The sequence below is a fragment of the Myxocyprinus asiaticus genome, chromosome 27 (assembly GCF_019703515.2).
Source record: "Myxocyprinus asiaticus isolate MX2 ecotype Aquarium Trade chromosome 27, UBuf_Myxa_2, whole genome shotgun sequence".
Taxonomy (NCBI): Eukaryota; Metazoa; Chordata; class Actinopteri; order Cypriniformes; family Catostomidae; genus Myxocyprinus; species Myxocyprinus asiaticus.
Window position 1 is genome coordinate 12434733 of NC_059370.1, and position 25808 is coordinate 12460540.

At 37.5% G+C, this 25808-nt stretch overlaps 1 protein-coding gene across 3 annotated transcripts in view; it reads right to left on the reverse strand.

Moving 5' to 3' along the window:
* Positions 1 to 11578: 11578 nt before the first annotated feature.
* Positions 11579 to 25808, reverse strand: part of LOC127418297 (catenin alpha-1-like) — a 141140-nt gene continuing 126910 nt past the window's right edge. For all 3 annotated transcript variants that reach the window (XM_051658823.1, XM_051658825.1, XM_051658824.1), the window contains exons 17-18: positions 12974 to 13108; positions 11579 to 12420 (exon numbers count right to left, since the gene is read on the reverse strand). In XM_051658823.1, the coding sequence (XP_051514783.1) occupies positions 12130 to 12420; positions 12974 to 13108 (426 nt within the window). In that variant the 3' untranslated portion in view covers positions 11579 to 12129. The remainder of the gene's footprint in view (positions 12421 to 12973; positions 13109 to 25808) is intronic.

A 25808-nucleotide genomic window follows, 5' to 3' on the forward strand; every position in this document is an offset into this window, starting at 1 on the left:
AACATTGCATGACAAGGAAAAATAAAACAATATAAGGACTGCATCTTCTACAGTAAACTTGTGGTTTTCCTACACTCTACACTAAGACTGACATCACAATACAGTATGTTTTTTTTTAATGTGCACTGCATGCTTTCAACATGCACTGTGAATGCAGAGCACCCGTTTCACTTTATTTTGATATTTGCATAATTGTGCAATTTTTGCCTGTTACCATACAAAGCTAATGCATCAGTGTAGATGACATCATTTCTGTAGCTCTTGAATGAGGAGCATATTAAAAAGACTGTCAACTAGACACAGACATACACAGAGGTCTTCCTGCAGTTTTCTATGTAAATGTTTCTGGATTGAACAGACCACACTAAATGCTACATGAAAGTGAAGAAATTATGACAAAATATATATGAAAGCAATATCACACTTGCAACAGTGTTGTTGTTTTGTATATCAGCACAGCTGTGATTACCTGCAGCCTTGTGCTTCTGGCCAAATCACAGCCGTGCTGATATACAAAACAACAACACTATTGCGATATTGTTGTTGCTAATATACAGCAGTTCAACAAACAAATACACAATATTAAATAACTTAAATTTAACAACAATTGTCCAGTTAGTTTGTGCATTTCTTATCCGAAAGTAAAAAGTTTCAAAAGAAGACAAAGCATCAAACACAACTCACTCTCTGTGCTGCTCTCATACTCCATTTCAAACTAGTGGTTTCGTCCAAAAACTAAACATTTCTGAATGAGACTTTTAGATTAACAAATCGTTCTCGTTCACTTGTATTGTTTTTGTGGCGAATGACTCAGTTTTTTTTAACAAATCTGCTGTGTGACGCTATTTGTCGCCACCTACTTGTGTTACTGTATATGCAATCTCCAGAAATGGTGACTGAACAAAGTAGTGAATGAAATCAAAATTAACAGTGATTCACAATCCCCACCACTATTTGGAAAGCCATAAACACAAAGTAGTAGATTTATACAAACAGTAAAGTGTTCCAGTGCTGTTGGACTGTATATCAGCACACTTGGAACACCTCTCGTCCAATCAGGTTCGAGGACCAGAAGTAACTGTTGTGTAATATGGTATAATTTATTATGCAATAATGATTTATTTGTCTACACTTTCTTGCATTATTTACTTTATTGAATATTAGAAATACATTAATGCAAAACAGCATAAGTGGTATCATGATATGTTTGCTGGTATCATACTGCATTGCGATTAAGGTATCAGGAGAACCCTATAATTTTAGAACCGTACATTTTCAGACAGACATCATCATCCTCTTCCAGGAAAATAACTGAAAAGCGATTAAAAGCACCCAGTGGGAGAACGTAGGTCTCCAAATCTGTAAATATGATGGTGACTAATGACCTGGAAAAATACAAATCACACACAAAACCCATCTAGAAATGACAGCCATTTAAAAAAGAGAGCAAGTGAAACTATAGTATGTATGAGGTCATCTCATCACATATCACAACTTTGTATGGAGCCAGATGTACGTTTATTTTCAGCTCTTGGAACTGCATAGAAGGTTTATTTCACGTTAAACACCTTTAACTGCACTTGAACAGCTGACAGAATAAGATGTTTATACTGTGCAACTGAATTCAAATTGACGTGATAAGAACTAATCGGTTATGTGTTTGTTTGTGTTTTGATGGTCCTTGAGCTGATCAAACACGTCTGTTCCTGGGATTCAAATCCCAGCCACCACCACAAATAATCCTGAAGCCTTGAACGAAGACAAAAGCATTCAACAATGAAGAACTCAATCACCACCAATCACTCCAGGAAAGCAATTAAAGAGTCAGCTGAAAAGCGTTTTAGCTGTAATTACAGCACACAAATCGACTCGGACAAAGGGGGTGCATACAGGGCCACATGTGAAAACGAATGTGTCAATTTTCCATTGGCTGCAGTTTTACAATGACAAGTAGAAAGGCATCTACATCATCTCAAATAAGGATCCTTTAAAACAGTGTTACTAAACTGGTGAATCTGTCCTGATAGGGAACATACAGTAAGGAAAAAAAAAAAAAAAAACTATGCTAAATGCAATTACAAAAATGCAACTACACAAATAACGGTGCATAGTTAGGATAGCATAATAAATAGGCTTATCAACTTTTCAAAAACATGAGAACACTTATTATTTCAGAACCACTGGTTTAAAATAATATAATAGTTAAAATTTCCCAAACTTTAGCAGACAATTTACCACCGATTCCTTTTAGAAATGATCTTAGCAAGACCCTTGAATGAGTTTTTTGTACAGAAAAGAAATAAATGTATAAAAAGTACTTTGGAAATTTGTGTTTTTCACCCAGTGGGGTTTTGAAGGAAATTTATGTTAGGCATTCGAGAGCGTGGGTGTTAGAGGCTCATCCACTAAACAAGCATGAAATAATATTGCTTGGAGTGTTCGAACTGCTTCACTGTCCATGGCATATGATTCAGATGTAGACTGTTTTCAAAATGGCCTCATGTCCTCAAAGAATAACCGAAAAGACTTATTAAACATTTGTATTATCATTTCATGAAATAACACACAGAAACAAACTCTGATCTGTATCTCAGTAGGAATAGGGAATTCATATGATAAAACAAAAACTCACCAATGTCCTGCTGTGATTGAACACTATAGTGCAATACACTGTGTAAATACAATAAAAGATGTTTGTAGAGAGATCTCTGGCCAGATCCAGTATTTGTATTTTTATTTGGATGAGAGAGAGGGGGGGGTGGAGTTTGAACTGCTTGGTCCGTAAGAGAGTGGGGGGGGGGGGTCAGAAAATGTTGCGAACTACACTTGCGGCCAAAAGTTTGGAATAATGTACAGATTTTGCTCTTATTTTGCTTTTATTCACCAAAGTGGCATTCAACTGATCACAATGTACAGTCAGGACATTAAAAACATGAAAAATTACATTACAATTTGAAAAAATAAAAAAATATTCAGAACTTCTTAAACTACTTCAAAGTGTTCTCATTAAAAAACCCTCCATGTGCAGCAATGACAGCTTTGCAGATCCTTGGCATTCTAGCTGTCAGTTTATCCAGATACTCAGGTGACATTTCACCCCACGCTTCCTGTAGCACTTGCCATAGATGTGGCTGTCTTGTAGGGCACTTCTCACACACCTTACAGTCTAGCTGATCCCACAAAAGCTCAATGGGGTTAAGATCCATAACACTCTTTTCCAATTATCTGTTGTCCAATGTCTGTGTTTCTTTGCCCACTCTAACCTTTTCTTTTTGTTTTTCTGTTTCAAAAGTGGCTTTTTCTTTGCAATTCTTCCCATAAGACCTGCATCCCTGAGTCTTCTCTTTACTGTTGTACATGAAACTGGTGTTGAGCAGGTAGAATTCAATGAAGCTGTCAGCTGAGGACATGCGAGGCATCTATTTCTCAAACTAGAGACTCTGACGTACTTTTCCTCTTGTTTGGTTGCACATCTGGCCTTCCACATCTCTTTCTGTCCTTGTTAGAGCTAGTTGTCCTTTGTCTTTGAAGACTGTATTGTACACCTTTGTATGAAATCTTCAGTTTTTTGGCAATTTCAAGCATTGTGTAGCCTTCATTCCTCAAAACAATGATTGACTGACGAGTTTCTAGAGAAAGCTGTTTCTTTTTTTTTTGTGCCATTTTTGACCTAATATTGACCTTAAGACATGCCAGTCTATAACATACTGTGCTAAAAAAAAAAAAAAAAAAAAAAGACAATGTTAAGCTTCATTTGATGAACCAAATAGCTTTCAACTGTGTTTGATATAATGGCAAGTGATTTTCTAGTACCAAATGATCAATTTAGCACGATTACTCAAGGATAAGGTATTGGAGTGATGGCTGCTGGAAATGGGGCTTGTCTAGATTTGATCAAAAATGACTTTTTTCAAATAGTGATGGTGCTGTTTTTTTACATCAGTAATGTCCTGACTATACTTTGTGATCAGTTGAATGCCACTTTGGTGAATTAAAGTACCAATTTCCTTCCAAAACTGCAAAATCTGTACATTATTCCAAACTTCTGGCCGCCAATGTAGATTTGAACTGCCATCGCCCACGTAAGCACCTCAGCTCAAGGTGTCAGAACACATACTTGTTAACAGCATATACATTTTTAATTACAGACAGAATTTTGCACACCTAAGCAGCAAATATATTAATATTAATTGCTGTGCTTTCAAGGCAGCACTGTACTGATATTCCCAACTCATTCTTGATACTGTAATTCAGTACAAACCACTTAACAGAGACTCCATTCAAACTTTTTTTTTATAAATAATTTGTGTTAAGTTTGCTTTATATTTATTGTCTTTTAAAAAATAAACTTCCTACTTTATAAGGAATGAAATTTGAAAATTTCCCACTGACTCAGGTGGAAAAGTGTTTAAAAAGAGCACGGAATGTTTTTTATAAGTCAAACCATTTTTAACTTGACACAATGTCTTAAAATGCAATGTGCATGTGCGAGACAAGACACGTCACAACAGTCAAAAATAGCAGTTTAGTGCATGTTTAGATGCAAAAAAAAAAAACATTTAAAAATGCCACAGACAGACACAAGAATTCAATTTCTGATGATAATGACATATTTGCATACTGAATTGTGATAGTCTTTTCTTTCCTTCATCTACTTATGCATCTAATTTGCATATTGAAATCAATCTCTCAACTTTTCTTTATATTTGGGTTTAAAACTTTTCTATCATTTCATAGTACATAAAACTAGCAATATTCTTTTGCTCCCTTTCAAGCACTGGTATTTTCTTTAAGAAATGCAAATCTAGCTGCACATGAAACCTTATTTTTCAACTGTGTCATGTCTGGAGAATTATTTTTAAAACCTTCCCCAGTTCGAAATGATGAGAAGCATATTACAAGATCTAAGAAAATGGGGTTTCTCAAAGGACAGTTCTATTAAAAATATATCATGCCACTATAAACCACACATGGGATGCACAATACACAAGTATGCTAGTAAATTATGACCCTTCACGTAAATTAACATGAGCTCTCAAAGTTCAGCCGTTCCCTCCCACCTGCCATAAAACATCGCGCACGTTCAGGTAGTGAAGACAGCAGTTTTTAATAATTTTTAGGAAATACTTTATTTTGCATGGAGCGCGTTCCCATGACTCAAACTAAAAAATGAACTGCTTGCTCCGATCCTCGAATCTGACTGGACAAGTGACGAGTGCAGATTTGGCAGTCCAACAGCATTGAGATGCTTCACTTTTTGTATCAGTCTGCTTCTCCATGTTCGTGGCTTTCCAAATAATGGTGGGGATTTTGATTTCAGTCACTGATTTGTTCAGTGATCACACCAAGGGAATTCATATTTATGCCAGTAGGTGGCGAAATATGAGCATCTTTTATGTTGAGTGATTTGTTAAAAAAACAAAAGTGGTTCAACACAGACCCAAATGGAAGTGAACGCGAATGATTCATGAGAAAAAAACTGATGTGTACAAAAGAAACACCACTAGTTCAGAGCCAACCAGAGTTTGAATGGAGTACAAGAGTGGAGTTTTTATTGATGCCTTGGCTTCTTTTGGATTTATTTTTGCTTGCGGAGAGGAAATAGCGAACTAGCCAGTTTTTGTCTGAAATTTGCTTACTCTCAGCAAGTTACTTATCTACTTGTTTATTGAACTGCTGTATAAAAGCAATACTAACTTTGGCAGCCCTAAAATGTAATACAAAAATATACTAACAACACAATCTAAAACTCGAAAAACTGCATAAACTAAAACCGAGTTAAAGTTAGTAAACAAAATTGTAAGGACAAACTGAAAATAAAATACAAATAAAAAATACACAAAGAACTCAAAACTATGATAACCCTTCAAGTGCCTTCACTGCTTTCCTTCTGTCAACTTGCTCTTTTAGCAAACTCTGATGTTCAAGAGTCGAGTATTTCCCTCGCAGAGTGGAAATGCTTGTTTGAAAGGTAGTATTGTTGTTTAAGAGCTGGATGTTACCAACCATAACCATCTAACAAAACCTCTCAGCCATCCATTTAAGTCAATTTAATGCCCGGAGATTCAAGTGTAAGTGTGGATTTAAATTTGCTGCCTGTTTTCTCACGGCCAGCGGATGCGTAATACCTCTCACACATTTCTTTTCATACACATCAAGCCTTGGAATCATTTGTTGTAGCATAAGCGGAAGCCAGGAGAATACTCTCGCAATTGATTGAACTGTCAAAAAACAAGTTTTTTGATTGATCACATTTCAACCAATCATGTCATGCCAATTTCAGATGCAACTGGAGTGGGTGACGGATCCTAAGAGAGAAAATGCCAAGAGTTTGAGGCCAGGTGAGACTGTTACATGTCAAGTTAAAAAACTGAAAAAAGCATTTTTCTTTTCCCTCAAACAATCGGGCTAGCTTGGCATTGTCCGTGGTCTGGCTGAGAAGTTAGCCCAAAGAGACTAAAAAAATAACCTCAAACATCAGAGGTTCATCAGAGGGTTGACACTCTAGTCCACTCACCTATCAAAAATAACCACCACTGCCCAGCAGCAGGTAACATTGACCTTAGCTAGATTTTCAAATGAAGCACCCCAGGTAAAACTGGATAGGTTTTTCTGCATCAAACAGCATGCATAAAATACCCAGATGACCATCTGCACAAAGATTTTAGGGAACCTATTATCTGAAGGACTAGGGAGAAATCAGGAGGTCAGGTCAGATGACACAATTATGATGAAACTCAATTCTAAATTAACTGACAGCTGAAGCTTGACAATGTTTTCATTGAGTGAGTGGGCTAAACTACTCCAATGTGAAGTGTAAAGTAAGGTGTTAAACTCGTGATAAAATAGCAATGCCACATAGGAAGTCAGCTTCAAGTTCACTTTGTGCTTGCTGATCTTGTGACAAACAACAAACCTAACAATCCTGTTCATGACTAATTCACACAGTACGATGCAGAACAAGTTGAGTTTCTCCTGACAAACATATAGTATCTCTAAGTGGGTAGACTGCACGGAGCTAGATTGTCTTCACCAACTCAAGGTTTCATGTTTTCAGTTTCAGCAGCAAGACCCAAGTGTAAATGCACCTGATCTCAGCAGTGAACTTGTACCAAGCTTGTCCACCCCACCTCTCTCACCATAGTACATTATCTATTTGAGAACCGTAATGTCTAGAGGGAAAGGTCAACCACAGACAGTATGAGTAATGTGAGAGCGAAACACACAGAGAGAGAACATCTCTATATCTGAAAATCTATGTGTTGAGGAAAAGGTGCATTACATAAGTTGAGGGTATGGGTTGACATTCAGTACCTTTGCTCATGGGAATGAAATGTCTGAAATGTGTCATAGATGTAAATGGCATGTATAATACTTTAATGGCTAAACAAAACAAGGAGCAATTTCTCTATGAACTTTCATGTATATGGCATGACATTACTGCCAACATTAATCACATGCAGGATATGAATTATAGATAGATCAATTTCACTTGTTAAATTGTCAATTCTTGATCAGGAATGGAATTACTACTGGTGAAAGAGCTATTATATATATATATATATATATATATATATAAAATAAAATGTTAATACTTGATGTAAAAAATTGTCATTACTCACAGAAATAGTTATCCTTGAAATCAAAAATGGAATTTCAAATAGTAAAAGCCATAAATGTTGATATCTATAACTGCACTTTCACTATCAGAATATTATTCAAAACACAATTACAGAATGGTTGGAATTCCAAATCAGAAATGTACTTAAGTAAAAAGTATATATTTTTAATATCAACAATTACATTGTTACTAGTACAAAGAATCATTCCTTATATCAAGAATTGAATTAAAAACTAAAAGGCTAATTTTGTGTATATCTGTAAATGTATTTTAACATGTTAGATTAGGTATTTCAGATATCTAGAAATGGATTTCATATATCAATAAATTGAGTAATTAAAGATATCTTAGAAGACTTTCTTACTAGTTACAATCACATGATTCTAGGAATAAACATTGCCACTAATGAAAACCAATTGATAAAGAATTAACGTTTTTACTAGTGCAAATGCAATTACTGATACAGTACTGTATATAAAAAAACATTACACTTACAATAGTAATTAATGTTATGTTTCTGAATAAAAGGGCTTGCAATAATGACAAAACACACATGAAAAATAGCATGTGGGGTTGAAAAAAATAAATAAAAAAATAAATAAAAAAAGGCAATGTTTGATGTCCTGAAACAAAAGGGAGCAGTCTGATTTGAATAATAACTTGGGGAAAAACAAGTATTGCTCACTTGCTCTAATGGGGCTTTTCCACTGCACGGTACAGCTCAACTCGACGCGACACAGCTCACTTTTTGGGGGTTTTCCACTGTGGATAGTACCTGATACTTTTTTTAGTACCACCTCGGTCGAGGTTCCAAGCGAGCCAAGCTGATATTAAATGTGACATCAAAACCCTGCAGATCACTGATTGGTCAGAGAGAATCGTCACTACCAGCGTCACTGGATTTGCGACACGGGACATCAACCCGCTAGTTTTAAAGTTAGCAACAGCGATAGCAGTATCATTTGTTCACGCGACTTTCGAATTGTAAAAAGAAATGGCTGTGCGCAAAACCACGCTGTGGTCAATAAACGAGGTGCAGACATTCCTCTCATTAGCGACGAACGAAACGACGCAAAACGAAAAAGTCTTTCAGGAAGTGTCTCAGCTGTTGGCCGCACACGGCTACCACCGGACCTACCAACAGCGTAGGGAAAAGTAAAAACAAAAACTTAAGTGACTACAGAACCAAAGGACCACAACAGCCGGAGTGGTTCAAACAGAAGAAAATGGAAGTGGTTCGACCAAATGGACGCTATCTATGGCAATAGACCGGCGAGCAATGGGAGGGAGAGTGCCCTGGACTCGGCCACAGCATTGTTGGAGTCCACGATGGAGGATGGTACCTTTTGTTACATTAACTCAATATTCTGCTTGAAAGCTTCACTTTATTTAGTTGACCAGCTACTGGAAAGCTTGCTTCTAAAACAACCAGGCCAATTTAACTGTTACACTTGTGTAAAATCACCATGCAACAACTGCTTAATGCAGCTAGTAGTTAACAGCTAGCCATGTTATCGTTTATGGTCAGTAATGTTTGTGTCGCGTTTAAGATGATGTCACGGCAGTAAAGGCGGCGCAACTATGATGATCAGCCTATAATCCCACCCATGTTGAGGCCGCACTAAACTGCAGTGGAAAAGCAAGCTCAGAAAAGTAAAGCGAGCAGAGTCGAGTCGAACCGTAACGTGCAGTGGAAAAGTGCCATAAGAGGCAGAAAGACTGTGTCAATAAGAATTAAATATTTACAGGCATTTATAAGGAAAGTGTTTGATAACCTGCGACTAGCTGGATGTCTGACAGCAAATTTTAAACTATGACAAGGGAATGCAAATGGAAGTACTTAAAGCCATCCAGGCTTTTGATAACAGTTGCCATTAATCAGCTCACAAAGCTTCAATAAACTATAAAAACCTGGGCTTAGTTATACCAGAGATATGAAGCCGTTTCATCACATTGTACTGGTAAACTAATTTGGACATATCAGAAGGGATGGAGTTTAATTTGCCTAAGGGCACCTACACACTAAAGAATGCGTTACGTCAGAGAAAGATGCAAATCAATTGATTTCATGAAATTAAAATGAATGTACCCTGAAATCAACCCCATTCTGCCAAATAACTGACGATTTGACAATCAGACATTTTGCATTAATTCAAGAATTAACACACATTTCCTTCTAGCGTTACTGATAGCGTGTTGTGTAAACAACCTCCGAGACACGGGTTCTGGTCCTATGGGAACCAGGAAGAATCACATTAACAAACAATAGTGAGCACGATTCAGAGGTTGCATTTTATGATAAACATCATAATCCAAGATGGCGGCCACTGTAATGGATGGAATTTTAAGCGGTCCATTTGTATCATCAGGAGGAATGTATTTTTTTTCCAGGAAATAGGAAAATATTTTTATATGAGCAAAAATATATATTTTTTTTTCTAGGACAAATGGTTCAAAAGATACACGCAAAAGAAAAGTACATTTTTGACATGGTGGTGGCACTATAGTGTGTGTCCTAGAGACCGCAAATTTAGTACAGGGGCTATTTGTGACCAGAGATTACTCTTCACTTTAAAGCGACTTAAACGCAACGAGAAACCAATCCCTTATGCAACATTTAATAACATGACCTTATGAATATAAGACTTGTTGCTCTGATTTAAGGCCTTAATTTGCAAAAAGGTAATTTAAGACTAAGACTTTTTTCAGACATGCAGAAACCCTGTACAAATGAGAAAATTAAAGAAAATTATTTTTTTTAATTTATTTTAACAAAGACTGCAAATGTGTATAAGTGCAATCAGCACACTGAACTCCAAAAGCATTACATAACACCAAAACACATACATGCAGAAACACCAAACTCCTGTAGCAAACTACTGTGCACAGCAAAGTCATATTCAGAAATAAATCCCAACCAGCATTACATTAGCTGAAGCCCCTGACATTTAATTAAATTGCAACTAAATAAAAACTAAAAACTAAAAATCAAAAACATCCCTCAAGCTATCCGTCATGTCACCTTCAGTGACAGAATTTACCGTTTATACATGCAGAAACAAGTAAATGCATTTTTAAGAAGCTGGGACCAGGCTGGAAGTGGCATTCGGCTACTTCAAAGAACAGTCACACATCCATGCATGACAGCAATGTGTATGCATAGCTAGATGAAGCTCAAGCAGCAACACTTTACCACCCACTGCTCCGACTAATGTGAAACGATTTTTCCCTGTTGACCAGTCAAATCTCCGAGCAACTCCATTTGAGGTCATACCCTTCGCACAACACATCATCCTGCACTTTCACAATCAAGAATGTATTAATTGTGAGAGAAATGTTACACAAAGCATGTACTTTATAAATGCTTAAGGGCTGAAAGACATTTCTTTTTTATCCACTGCTTGCCAAAGATACTCAACAGATGAGCCAATAACAAACTCATTAACTAATGTGACCTTATGAGGAACATTGATCGCTGCAATTTGCAATGTTGGTGGTGCTTGGCAGCTCACAGAATTCTGGCCCAGTCCATCCACACCCATTTAGCCCAAGAGTTCTCCACCTCTTAGCGAGCACTCCACTGAATAAGAGGCGTGTTGATTCATTTAATCAGTGTCTGAGTCATGGAAGGGTGGGAGGAGGAGAGAGGCCTAAGGCCAGTCTTCTGAATTTAAATCGAGGGCGAGAAGATTGAACTCACTTGCTCTCAGTCTCTCGTTCATATTTTGCAATGCCCTACTGCACCTTGAGATTACAGGGGCATTATCAAGATTGTTCTCTCTTTAGGCAACTCTAGTGACTGAGCAAAGCAACCAGTTCGACTTTCAATGGATTTGTTTTAGTTCTACCTCAAAAGTTTTTAGTCTTTTCATTAGACTTTAATGCAAGGTGTTTGCAGCAAAAATCACAGGACTTTTTTTTTTGTTAATGTTAACAGCTAAAACTAAAAAGGCTAAAAAAAGTTATCAAAAGTTTTATTAGGCACAGCAAATACAATGACTTCATTATTGAGACTGATGCCAAATTATCAATGACTATTCTCGTTCATAAATTCATATGAAAACAGAACTGTTACAGTCAGAGTTTGCATAGAAGCAAATAAAAATATAAAATAAAGACAGTGATGGGCAATATCAAAGCCCTTAGTGTGGAAAATACATAGTCTCCTTGTAAAATACACAAACGTAAAAAAAAAATAAAAAAAATTCTTCTAGAAAACAGGTTTTCAGACGGTACATAGAAATTTGAGGGAATGCCCTGAATTAAATGTATTCCCCTACCTGTCGTCAGGAAAATTTTGCATTTACAGATTGAGCAGAATGCATTCATATGTAAAAATATACAATTTTCTATATGGACCTCTTTGCATACAGCACAGCCACTGCATTTATGGAAAAAAGGCAGGTTGGTAACTACGGTACAGGAATGCGTTTAAATATTTCTTTTCTAAATCTATATCTGAAGTATAATCAATCTACTGCCATCTGGTGAAATGCCATAAGGGCTGCTTAAATACTATCCATTGCTTTGAATTCGCTCAGGGCCTGCACAGGGTTGACAAATTTCTTTTGAGAGGACCTCTTCACTTTGTTTGTCTGACCATCATCTTGCTTCTCACGCTTGACCAGTGGCTTCTTCTCGGGAGCTTTCATCCTCCAGGAGATGGCAGGCATGTTGAGGTTTTGCATTCCTTGAGACTTTTGGTACTTGGTGGAAGCCACATAGGAGGCCTTCACTGTGGACACCACCGAATTCATCAGATTCTTGGCTGCCTGAATCAGAGACATAGCACTGTCCACCTGCAAATGAAGATGAAATGGTAAAGACCTGCACATAAAAACATATTGCTTTAGCTTATATTGACTCGTGCCCACATGCTCACAATAAAATTGCTAAAACTAAGATAAAACTAAGTGTATGCCTGTTTAATCTACAACAAGCTACTTTCAAAAAACATTCATGTTTGTAACCTTTGAGGGAAAAATAAAAATCACCATCAGAGAGAACATTTGCCTTTTTCAAAGTGCTCAGATAATGACAATAACAGCGGGGATTGTCCAAATACGAACATGCCCATTATATATAAGAGCAAGTAATTAAGGTTAATGATCTGCAATTAGACAAACATTAAGAAATAAAATCTGTTTAAAAACAAGGGCTGTAAATGTGCACGCAGCAAAGTCTATTGAGCTGTAAACCAAAAACAGGAAAATAAATTAACTTAGCTGTGCAAGTGGAAATAGCATGTATTTTATTGAGCAAAAGATAATTAAGTTCTTGTTTTTCACCAGAGAGGCACAAGTCTGTTTCCTTTCTCTTTTGTTCTTCTCCTCAATAAATATGAAGACTTACCCCAGACACCACAAGTTCTCCTCCCAGATTCTGCACCTCTGCTTTGACTTTACTGCAGATATTGAGCTGGTGACAGTACAGGGCGATACGCTGCAGATAGGCCAATAGATCCTGCTTGCATGCTGAATCTGGACACTACAAGAAGAAAACCAAGAAACAGAAAGTGGTTACTTACTGTACAACATACACAAATGAAGAAATTGTGTACATCAATGTACATCAAGATAATAATACAGAAGCAATTGACAAACCCGACAGAAAACAGATGGACAGATGGTGATTGTAAAAGCACATAATTGCAGAATGAGTCAGACAAGTGTCTGTATAGTAAAACTTTAACTGATATCTGAAGTAAAACATGTTTTCAACTCAAAAGTGAATTTATCTTAAACAAGCACTTCCTTATTGAATTTTCTCCATGGAAGGATTTTTTGTGAAATAGGGAAAAAACAGCAACAGGGACAGTAAAGCAAACAAAATCCTAAAACATTGTGACTTAAAGCTGGTTGTTTTGAGGATCTTTGACTGTTGCCTGTGGATACCCTAATGCCTCCACATTCACCTGCCAAGCTGCATGTGGCAGTCAAATTCACTCAATTCCTCATCGTGGCAGGGGAGCTGGGCCACCAAAAGGCTCACAGCACTACTGTTCTTAAAGGAACAGTTCACCGAAAAATGAAAATTCTCATTTACTCGCCCTCATGCCATCCCAGATCTGCATGATTGTCTTTCTTCAGCAGAACACAAAGATTTTTAGAAGAATATTTCAACTCTGCAGGTGCATAAAATGCAAGTGAATGGATGCCGAATTTTTTAAGCACCAAAAAGCACATATAGCCATCATAAAAGTAATCCATACAACTCCAGTGGATTAATTAATGTCTTCTGAAGCGAAAAGCCTGGTGTAAGCAATCAGTTTTTATTTATTTTTTTACAAAAAAATGTTAGCTTCCGACCAGCTTTTTGACAGGGTGGAGTTCAAACTGCCTCTCATGTGACGTAAGTGTGTAAGCCTCCTCTGCATAGATATTTATCCATAGATACCTTATTAGCAGCTGTTCCTTTGGACCACGATACTGTTTCCACACAAAAGCAATGCGGTCTGAGCAAGGAGCTTGGTCTGAGGCATCTCCTCCATTAACTTGCATTCAAACAGCTCTCCTTGTTGACCATTCCACTATGGTGCCGCAGTTGACGTATCCAAACCAGCCAAATGAGGCATCCATGTATGATGATCTATGCTGCTCTGTTGTAAACAACACTGCACTTCCGGATTTTTCCGTATTTCATGTGTCAGTACACGCGTGATCTTTCCTAAGTGCTTGTGTCACGCTAGAGGCAGCGTGTATTCCACCCTCGTGACCTAGCTGGGAGGAAGCAAAATATTATAAAGTTTTAAATATTGATCTTTTTCTTACAACTAGTATTTCACTTCAGAAGACAATTTAATCCACTGGAGTCGTATGGATTACTTTTATGATGGCTCTATTTGATTTTTGGAGCTATAAAAATTTGCCACCCATTCACTTGCATTTTATGGACCTACAGAGCTGAAATATTCTTCTAAAAATAATTACAACTCATCCCTGGATTTTATTTCTTTTTTTAGAGCAATCCTTCCCTCTCTAGTATCCTTGTGCATATCACGTACAGGTTAACAGGTGTAACAGTTTTAAATGGTCATGGCATGTAAATGGAAAGCCTGGATATTACTGTATATACCTTTATACAAAGTCAGTAATTCTATCACTAAGGATGGGCGAAACTACCTATTTTCTTTTTGATCTGATATCAAGTACTACCAATGCCAATATCGCAGATACCAATACTTCTATTAAATGAAACCTTTTTTTTTTTACAAATTTTCTGTTTACATTAGCTGCCTTAGCTAAGCTGCTGCTCCTTGTTTGAACGAGCGCTGTGACTGAGGGGCTCGAGTGTTGGACTACTTGTCTTTTATTAGTTCTGTGCATTATGAATGGAAGGAAAAATGGTTAGTTTAAAAACATTTTAGAAGCATTTATTTATTTTTTTATTTTTTTTGTGAAGATCAATATTCTCAATACAACATTAGTATTGAATATTTTAAGATTGACCCGCCCATCCCCATCAATCACACTAGTCTCACACTAACACAAAATGTTTGTCTGTGGCTATAATTTTGAAAGTGTATTTTAACGTTTATTACCTTTCTGCATGTACTTCCATTCTAAGTGCCCTACCGTAACCACAAGTTTTTTGTGATGAGTTCAAATTATGTTCTGTGATAATCAACGTTATGCCTCAAATGCTGTTGATAGTGCTGTTGATAGTGTTTAACTTGTATCGAATGCTTAAAATTGCTTTAAATGAAAAAAAGAAAATGCATCTGTGGATGCATTTCCAATAATTTTGCCAACCAATATCAATACCTCACCATACTTTAACAGTCACAAACGATACATCCTTCACAGTGATAATTTTCCGATAGCCCGGGCCCTACATCTTTGCACTGAATTGCTCTGAACAAGCAGACCTTGAGGGGGCCTGCTCACAATTATACCAACTCAGCTTCCCAACAGTGCCTTTGTGATGGTGGTGGCCTTAGTTAGATTAGTGTGCATTTGGGAAAATGTCAGTTTTCAACAGTTTAAACAACAGCTAGATTGCTCATGCATACTTAAACCACTGGAAAGATGCTCAAAGACTTCATGAATAATTAATTGTGAAGCAAAATACACCAATTACAATTTGTAACTAAAACTCTGTTGCAAACGATTTTAAGACTTTAGTTATACAGCTAAGAAAAAATTGTGCACAGTTAGCCATAATGCACAAAAAAGGGGCAAGAAACCCTAGAAAAAGTAACTCATGTGAAAATGATGCAAGTAGACAATGGGAAATTGGAATTAAAACTAGAAGGTCATTAAATACAATCATTTAAATCTTCCTGTGTCTGCATAATCAAAGACTGTTTACAACACCTTACATCCAACCCTTCAAAAAAACGTCCTCGTGATTAAAGAACGCATTTCAGGGGATGACTAAACAAGAGTGACACAGCACTGTTTCATTGAAGGATGAAGAGGCAACCGTCTTCAACCTTTACTTTAAATTCAAGTATAATTCAAAAGGCATTGCAAGCATTTTGCCAAATGAGCTCTCAACATCCATCCATTTTAATATTTGAGGCTAGTAACTCATGATACGGGACTAGAATAAAAAGTCTAGCTTACAGAGAGCCTGTGGGAGATGCAACTGGCAGCTAGAGGAGATATAAGAGGTAACAATGATGGTTACAGTACTTGTGCTAATGCACTGGAACACTGAGTCTAGGTCAGGCTCTCTTTACCATGCTTTATTAATAATCATAAGCCTCTCTATACACCCCACTGAGAGAGATAGAAATACAGGAAGATGGAGAGAGACGGTAGACAAGTGGGTTAAAGAGTGGGAGACTAAGGAAGAGCAGGGCTGAGAGAGCACGAGAGGAAGATTGATGAAGAGGGCAAATGATTGTTCATCTTTTATGATACTGAGAATTATCTGCCATTAGACCACTGTAATCCTCTTGAAGTTTTGCTCGTAAATTAAAAGGTGACGTGTGTGATATAAGTGCCAATAGTGGCACCTAAGGGAACTGCAATAATCATACATACCATATAGGTATTCCAAATAATCTTCATATATATATATATATATATTTATTGTCCAAATAATGAAACTTGTCATTTATTCATCCTCATGTCATTCCGAACCCAATTTACATTCTTGCTTCCATGAAACTATATTTTTAATCTTTATAAGCCACGTTTGAAAACTTGCATGTGCAAATGAGATTCGATAGGTATGATAGAGGTGAATAACAACTTACATTTTTATATAACATTTAACATTTACTGATTTTAGAAAAAAAAAAAAAAAAAGAAAAACAGCTCAATAAATTTTTAGATGAAAACAATTTGCGTGAGAAGTATCAGTTGATTTTCTGAAACAGTCATTGTACTGAAACAGCATTGTTAAAAGTGGTGAATGATCTTAGACTAAATACTGATAAGAGGAATGCATCAGTCCTAAACCTTCTGGACCAAAGTGCAGCCTTCAACACTGTAGATCACAGTACTATGCTTAACAGACTTGAACCTCATAGGCCTCTCAGGCACCGTCTTAAATTGGATCAGATCATACATATACCCTTATTTCATTGTATATGCTGCCGTTGGGTAACAAATCATGAACACGAGGTAAACCACCATTTTTATGCTGACGACACTCAATTGTATATCTCTGTAGAGCCCAATGACACAGAAGCATTAAAGAGATTGTCTGAAAGTTTGTCCAACATCCTATTATGGATGAACAAACTTTTTGCATTTAAATGAACATAAAACAGAGATTATTTTTATTATTATTAGAGTAGCATGAGCCTCCACATGCTGAGAGTCTCAGCGGTGTCATGCACAGCGAGCCACGAGATAAGATGTTCAGATTGACTATCTCAGAAGCGGAAGCAACTGAGACTGGTCCTCCGCCACCCGGATTGAGGTGAGTAACCGCGCCACCACGAGGACCTAGTAAGTAGTGGGAACTGGGCATTCCAAAATTGGGAAGAAAAGGGGATAAAAAAAAAAAAAAGAGAGAGAGGTGAAGAACCTTGGTGTCGTTCTAGATCGTGATCTGAATTTGTTTCACTTGATGCAAAAAAATTGATTCATGCTTTTTTCCTCGCATCGACTATTGTAATGCACTTTATACTGGCTTACCTAAGAATTGTATAGATAGAATGCTGCAGCCAGAGTGCTTACAAGAACTAGGAGGAGAGACCACATTACACCAGTTTTAGCTAATTTGCACTGGTTACTCGTTAAATACAGCATAGATTTTAAGGTGTTTTTTTTTTTTTTTTATGTTTTTTAATTCAAGTCAAATTTATTTGTATAGTGTTTTCACAACAGGCGTTGTTTCACAGCAGCTGTACGTGAAATTATGCTATAACATAAAATGAATATAATGCCAATATTAGTTATTTATGTTTAGAACTATTAGTGGTTAAAATGATTCTACTAAGCAAGTGTTGTGGGTCAATGATTAAACAAAATTGTGTATGAACTAAGCTTTAGTGTTAAAAGTCCTTGAAGCCATCCCAAATTAAATGAGGAAATACACGTAGATGCATTGTCCTTTGATTTTGGCTGATGAAGGCTTTTGTTAGTGGTTAATTCATTTTCTATGTAGTTTAAGAGTGTTGTCCATCCTTTGACCAAGTTTATATAGGTATCATTCAGTGAGCATTGAATGCCAAGATTCATCGGGCTCAAATTGTGAAAGCGTGCTTCAGGGAGCATGAGGAATCATTTTCACACATGAACTGGCCACCACAGAGTCCTGACCTTATCCCCACTGAAAGTCTTTGGGATGTGCTGGAGAAGACTTTACGGAGTGGTTCGATTCTACCGTCGTCAATACCGCCTTTAGCCTCGATTACGGCATGCATTTGGCATGGCATTGTTTCGACAAACTTATGCAACATCACAACATTTATTTCCATCCAGAGTAGCATTAATATTTGCCCGATATCTTGTACTGACAACGGGAGAGTTCAACCACTCTGTAAAGTCTTCTCCAGCACATCCTAAAGACTTTCAATGGGGTTAAGATCAGGACTCTGTGGTGGCCAATTCATGTGTGAAAATAATTCCTCATGCTCCCTGAACCACTTTTTCACAATTTGAGCCCGATGAATCGTGGCATTGTCATCCTGGAAAAATCCATTGATGGGATAACCTGGTAATTCAGTACATTAAGGTACTCAGCTGACATTTTATTTCTGCATAACATTGCTGAGCCTAGACCTGACCAACTGAAGCAACCCCAGATCATAACAGTTATTTAAATGGCAACTTTTTTCCTCTCTTCTTTTGATGTGTTCCAAGGAAGAAAGAAGTCAACACGTGGGCGGCTAAATATTCCTTTTAGAACAATCCTACAAAAAGGATTATTTAATTTTTTGGCCCAGGGAGGGAAGCCACCTCCAGCATTTTCACATTCGCTGACTCTATGACTGCAGGATAGTGTAAAAGCATTTTGTACCAAGGGTTGGAGGGGAGGATTACACTTGCAGCAATATAAAGCAAGGATTTTCTTGCCTATAAGAGATAGTTTTGTTTCTCAACCCTACATCTGGCTGGGGTGGCTTGTTGACAGCAACAAGTCTGGCTACGCTGTAAACCCCAGCAGAGCAGATGTAATATTAAGTGGTTATTTGCCGTTTACTGTGGCCATTCCAGCTGGCTCCAAGCATTGTGGGATTTGTAGTAAAGATCATCCAGCTGGGCACATCAGCACTCCCCTGCGGGAACTCAGTATGGCTGGGCATGTCTAGGCAGAATTTCTCTCTCTCTAGCTTTATCATAAAGAGCCAGCAGCAGCACTAGAGTGTCCTTACTCAAGCATCCGGCTCGCACAGACAACCTGCTTCTCGTCTGCTTTGCTATTCCACCCATTATTTTAGCAGTCATTAATAAAGCACCAAATTTTTATCAATCACTGAGCTCCTTTCTTTCCCTAGAGCAAGAGATCTTACTGCAGAGGAAGTCAGACAAACAGCAGAACGAGGCGGAGAAATGGAGAGAGAGGACGACGGTGGTGCATCAGAACAGAGCCCTGCTAAAATGAAACCTGCTAAGCATACTAATTAGAGGCTCTCCTGTTAGAGACGGCTCAAATTTCCCCTCTGAAAGCATCATTTGTGCATGCTCAGCTGCTGAATTCATCCAAGTTGAACAGGAAATGCAGCCTGTCTGCCCTAACCTAGACGCATGTTAATACATGATCCACATGTCAAACAAAAGTCTTTCCACCTTTCTTCCTCGACATGTGCTTCCTCCACTTGTGAGGGCTATATGCAGTTCTGCCGATGTAGTCTATTCCAGACCCACAGAGTGGCAAAAAAACTGCGCTATAACAGCTGGTTTTTTTTTTTGTTTTTTTGCAAGGCACAGTGCCTTATCAGGTTAACCCAAGAGCTGATTTTTCATTCATCTGTCACTATTTAAAAATGAGTGACTTCTGAGAAATGTGTTTCTTCTTAGGAAATCCATAGAGCCCCCAAGTACATACTGTAACCTTACATTCAACTTCACCCTCATTTCAACCTCTTAACTTATGTAAATGCAGTTACTTAAGGGATGTGATCTTGCTTGGTTGACAATCTTAAAATCATCAGTGGCCTTTGGATTGTGCGCGAGGAGTTTGCTGCCAAAAAAAAAAAAAAGAAATTATTGAAAATTTTAAAGGAGGCTGATTCAGCCTGAGACAGAGGACAGAATAACTTTTCTAATCTTTTATCTTCATAAGCAAAAACATCCTTTTTTTCCCCCCCAGAGGGTAATTTTTAATTTTATAGGAATGAGCCAATGAAAAAGGAGAAATTGCTGGTATATGCTGTCTAATAATGATCTTGGTGTTGAAAAGTAATAGCCTATCCTTAAAGTTCAGTTAGTGGCAAGCAAAGCAGTTTTAATAAGGCAAGAGTATTAATTAACCTGCTGGTGAAATGTTAAAAAAAAAAAATGAAATTCTGACATTATAAGTGTGCGTTTCTGTCCCCCGGCATGATGGCATTGGGGGTTAAACCACAAAAAAAAAAAAAAAAATTAAAAAAACAGACTATACTGAGAAAATCGTTCAAAAGAATGAAGAGGACATCCACTATCGGGATTGATGAGCAGAAGAGAATGCCGATGTTGAAAAAAATAACTGATTTCACACTTCAATGTTAAAAATAACCTGCTGTAAAAGTGAGTAGGAAGGTCAGGCCGCATCACAGGAAATGTCATCTGGCCTGCTGAATTCTATTCTAAATGGGTGGAGGTAATAGAACAGCACGGGCAGGGTTCTGACCTTTCTCAACACATCAGTGAGGAGAAATGCCACTTTCCCATATTCACTGACATTGCAGCATTTTAAAGCAGAGCAGCCCTGATTACAAATGGAGCTTCTTAGGTAATGCTTTCTTTTGTTGGTTATGCCCACTAACGCCCAAGGAGATATTGATACTCTGCTCTCTGCACTCCTCACGAGAGGGGACAGTATGAGGTGTGTTTTCTCTCTAATAAGCAGAGAACAGATGACATATGGAGTTGATTTGAGCAGTGATGAAATCTTTCTCCCCACCCCATAGGTTTTCTGTGAAAGAATTTCCATAGATATGATTATCTGGTGTTTACATCCTTACCAAAGCACAGATAGTATTAATGAGTTGCACACCAATAGACATTTCACAAACCAGTGACGGATTAACTCCAAGCCAGTTAGTGAAGTTTAATGTCAAAGATCATCTACAAAATTCTCAATGAGGGCAGATGGACACACTAATCACATTTCAGTCATGACAACTCTTGGAACAAATTTAAGATGTTATAATGGACATGACAATTTGATAGGTTTGGTCTTGGCAGACGAGATCTGCTTCCACTGCTGCTGCAGAGCAGGTACAAAGACTTGCTACTGCTAGAATATACACAGACATACTGTGTTGAGCATGTAAGAAATGCTGCTACAAAATTAGATGTACATGCAATCCCCTTAAAGCAGATCACACAGCAATGAAACTGGCTTATCTGCAAACAACTGAGGTTTAAATGTTAGACAAAGTGAGAGTATTTTTTATTTTATCCCCCTTTTCTCCCAATTTGGAATTCCCACTACTTAGTGGGTCCTCATGGTGGCGCTGTTACTCACCTCAAACCGGGCCAATTTGGTTGCTTAGGAGACCTGGCTGGAGTCACTCAGCACACCCTGGATTCGAACTTGCGACTCCAGGGGTGGTAGTCAGCGTCAATACTCACTGAGCTACCCAGGCCCCAAAGAGAGAGTATTTAAGATGACTGGCAAACAGATTACATGTCAAAAGGAATTCTCAGCTAGGGCCATAGAATATGCAAGCGATTGGCGAACAGATTACATGTACAAATGACCTATCAGCTTGTGCTGCCCTATCAGCTCAGGACTAAAACTTAGAATAATTTAACACAGGCACTACTAAATAGCTTAATTCTGCTCTTCCAAAACACATTGTATAAAGGCCAGATTGGACAGCTGCTGGTGGATGATTTGCCTTTTTTGGGGGGTCTGTAGGCGACAAATATTCATAAATATATTCATAAAGAAAAATGCCTTAAGCAAGCAAGCAAGCTTCAACTTCCATAATCTCATCAATTGGAGAAAAAAAAAAAGAGAATAGTGCAGGTAGAGATCTGACATACTGACTGTGACCTGAATTACATGACTCTTTGGACCACAAACTTGATGTTCCATTACATCTCTAAGGTATGAACTTATTCTAGATTGTATTTACAGGCTGTGCAAGCACCATATATACAAGAGCTGGGGAAATTCTTGGATACACACATTCAAAAACCCTACACACATTCAAAAACATAAAAAACAAAGGCGGTAGCACAAAAACATTCATCATATTGCACAAATTCCTTCTACTGAGGCGAAGAGGGTCAGGGAATCCAGCCCACTCAGTCATCAGAATTCAACGTCCAAACTAGGAACAGCAAAGTACCCAAAGCAATTGAAGGTTCATTTAAAAGCACGTGTTAATATCAAAGTAATTTTTTACAGAGATAAAAGATTAATCTGTAGTTTCTTTAATACAGAGAACTCTAATGCACTTGGAGAGAAGAACGTCCCTTCATGTGGCTAATATTGCATTTAAATGGTCTGCTGGTGCACTTGATTTTTTTTAAACTGCTAAATATAAAGCAATCAGGGACCATGATAATCAATCAAGGGGCATTTGAAACAGAGTGATGATCTTGCTTCAATCCCACCCAAAGAAAAAAATAAAGGACTCGCAATATTTGCCAATGCCAATTCAATTCAGTCTAATAAAGTTTTGATCTAGGATCAGTGGGAGTTCTGAACTCAAATCATAGTGACAAATGCAAAAACTGATCTTGAATCAGCAACTCCAATTTCAAGGTATGCGAGGATGCCTAATAAAATATAAAATGTGTGCTTTTACTCATGTGCATCACTGATCAAGGGAGCAACTTGCCAAATCATGACATGACAAAAGCCACAATCACAGCTGCACACAAAAAACACTTCCCAAACAGAAAGTTATTAATAGGACTGGCTGCTAGAAAAAGGATTTAAAAGCACCCATTTTAAACAGCTTTTATTGAAACCATTAAACAGTTGTTTCATTTTACCAAATTTAAAATTAACATTGAAATTTTGTGCTGTGCGACACTATGAATATTTATTTGATTTCACTGAACCCGAGTGTAATGCTGGCTTTGCTTTAAAACCGAATGCACTTACAACTTTAAGGCACATTCTGAACATTGCAAACATGCTGTCTAGTAAGGGAGCTTACTAGGATGAGACAAAGCCACTGCATTTGTTCAAAAAAGAAAGTAATCCTATATATGAGCATTTTGTAGGATTACCTTTTATTGAAATAACATGCAAATATGTTCCATGTTGTTCAAGTTAGCTGGATGATACCGGTGCAACAATTTTTAAAAGGTGTCACAGTATCTCAACTGGACTAGGATCAGGACCCCCAAGGGTTTATTTGGCCTTATGTTTGGGTCCCTATCCTTCTTCAAATATAAACTCTCCCTTTCTCTCTTTTTTTAAAGCAGACTAAAAGAGTTCTTGTTCTCAGAGAAAAGTTTGGACAACTTAAAAGGTGTCTGGAAGGTTTGTTGTTGCATTTACTTTCATAAAACTGAAAGGTAGTGTCCAGTGGGACACCGGGATAGCATTTTGTACACATTCTTTTCTTAACGTATGGACTTGTTTATCTCTAACTTTTGAAACTCTTAGTTTCACAGGTAGTCCTCAGATTCATCAAAATAATGATCCCTAACTGTGAGAATTCAAGGAAATGTAGTTATTGTAATGATTTACAGGTAGAGAGTGATAGTCATTAACATTAATTCAATTGTTTGCTTGTTTTTTATTTGTTCTACTCTGTTAAAATTGAGAGATGCTTTAAAATAAAACTTAAAACAACTTAGACTTAAGAACATGTTTATTTGATGTTTAAAATATTAAAGGTGATATTTAACTGTGATTCACTGAGACAACTATTTCTATGAAGCATTTGTAATTCAGAATAATGAGAACACTGTTTAAGGGTATGAATACCTTTGTATGAATACTTCCGCACTGCATTATATATTCAGATGTCTAAAATGTGAAAAATAAATTACCAAATACAAAAGAAACGTTGCATAAAAAGTCATGGTAATACTATGCAACACAGCTAACACTCAATTACAACACAAACCCAGGGAGATCCAGGCTGGTTTGTGTCTTGTAAGGTTCCAACCCTTGAAGTGCAGAGCTGAGAATTGGTGGGGTTGCTCCTTGACATTTATTTTAAATTTTTTTGCTCTCCTACAGTAGAGGGAAATTTACAGGGTTGTCACCGTTAAGCAGCCAGGGGCCAGAGCTAGGATTAATCCAACCTGTGGTGGTGCCTATGGATCATCATAAATCTTGCCTGATTGAATGTAAATTGGAAAAGTACACTATGTATGTCGGTATACATCACCAAGATAAAGCACATGTACTGCCGCCCGCAGGCCGGATTCGTTAAATATGCAACCCTGATAATTGCTTGATCGTGTCCATGTGCAGCAGTTTCTTGTCCTCGTGTGCATGGGAGAATATTTATGGGCAGTGTGGTGGCTCCCACATTTACATTATAAATCTCAATTACATAGAATTATTTGTTTATCACAGTGCTTCGATGAAATCCTCAGAGGGTGCCCTGAAAAATCTGCTTATAAATTCTTAATAAACTGCAGTGCAGACCTTTGTGTGGCAATGACCTAAATTCTGCATCCTCATCCCAGCACTTCACTCATTTCTTTAAACTTTAATCGAGCTCTGTTACAGCCATTTAACTGATTCTTAAACCTGCCTGAACATTTTTGGCAGCACAGTACAATCATAAAGTGGGGCTGAAAAGTCCACACTGAATATCTTGGATTTAAAATCTAATTTAAATAAATTATGAAATTATGTTTTATGATTCTGAAAATGTTATCAAGTAAAATAAAAAAATATTTAGGTTTCTGCACTATTTCTAGGTCACTAATCACATGCAGACCCTGTTCCACCCACTGCCAATACACTTACCTCATTAATACACAGAGCATTTCAGGCATCTCAAGTCCACAATTAACTCCAGCAGAACGGAAACCATTTTCAAAATACACTAATGCATTTTCATTTATACACTAGTTTGTGCACATACGCATGCACAGACGCACACACTAGCACCTGCACGTTACCCATCTGTTTTCTTTAGGGTATATCATTGTGTTCATCGCACTAAATAAGCGACAAAGACATTATGGGTTGTGACCGGCTATGAAAGGTTTCCCCATCTCTGAACTGGTCATTTAGTATTCCTCTCCAATCGGGTCAGCACAGGTAGCATTACTACAGACTAGAAGTGTAGCTGCCTCTCATCAGATCAAAGTGTGATCTAAATAAAATATCAAAAGTACAGAGCTGCTGTTTGCACAAAGGCTGCTTATTATGGAAGATTATGCTAAAGAAATCTTTTTGAAAGCACAATGCAGATGTTAGCAGGCATGGCTAATTAACGGCCATAGCCACGCAGCAAATAGGATAATGCTATACTGCGCTGCAAGAACAAAAACATTTGCCACGAAGGCATGAACTCAGATGCAGGAAATTTATATTTAGCATGATCCCGAGCTTCACAAGGTCAGGCACTGTTCTCAGCACTAGCTTTTTAGCGTAAAAAGCACCAAGATGGCAGGAAAGTCTAGTAGTTCTTAAAAATGCATGCTAC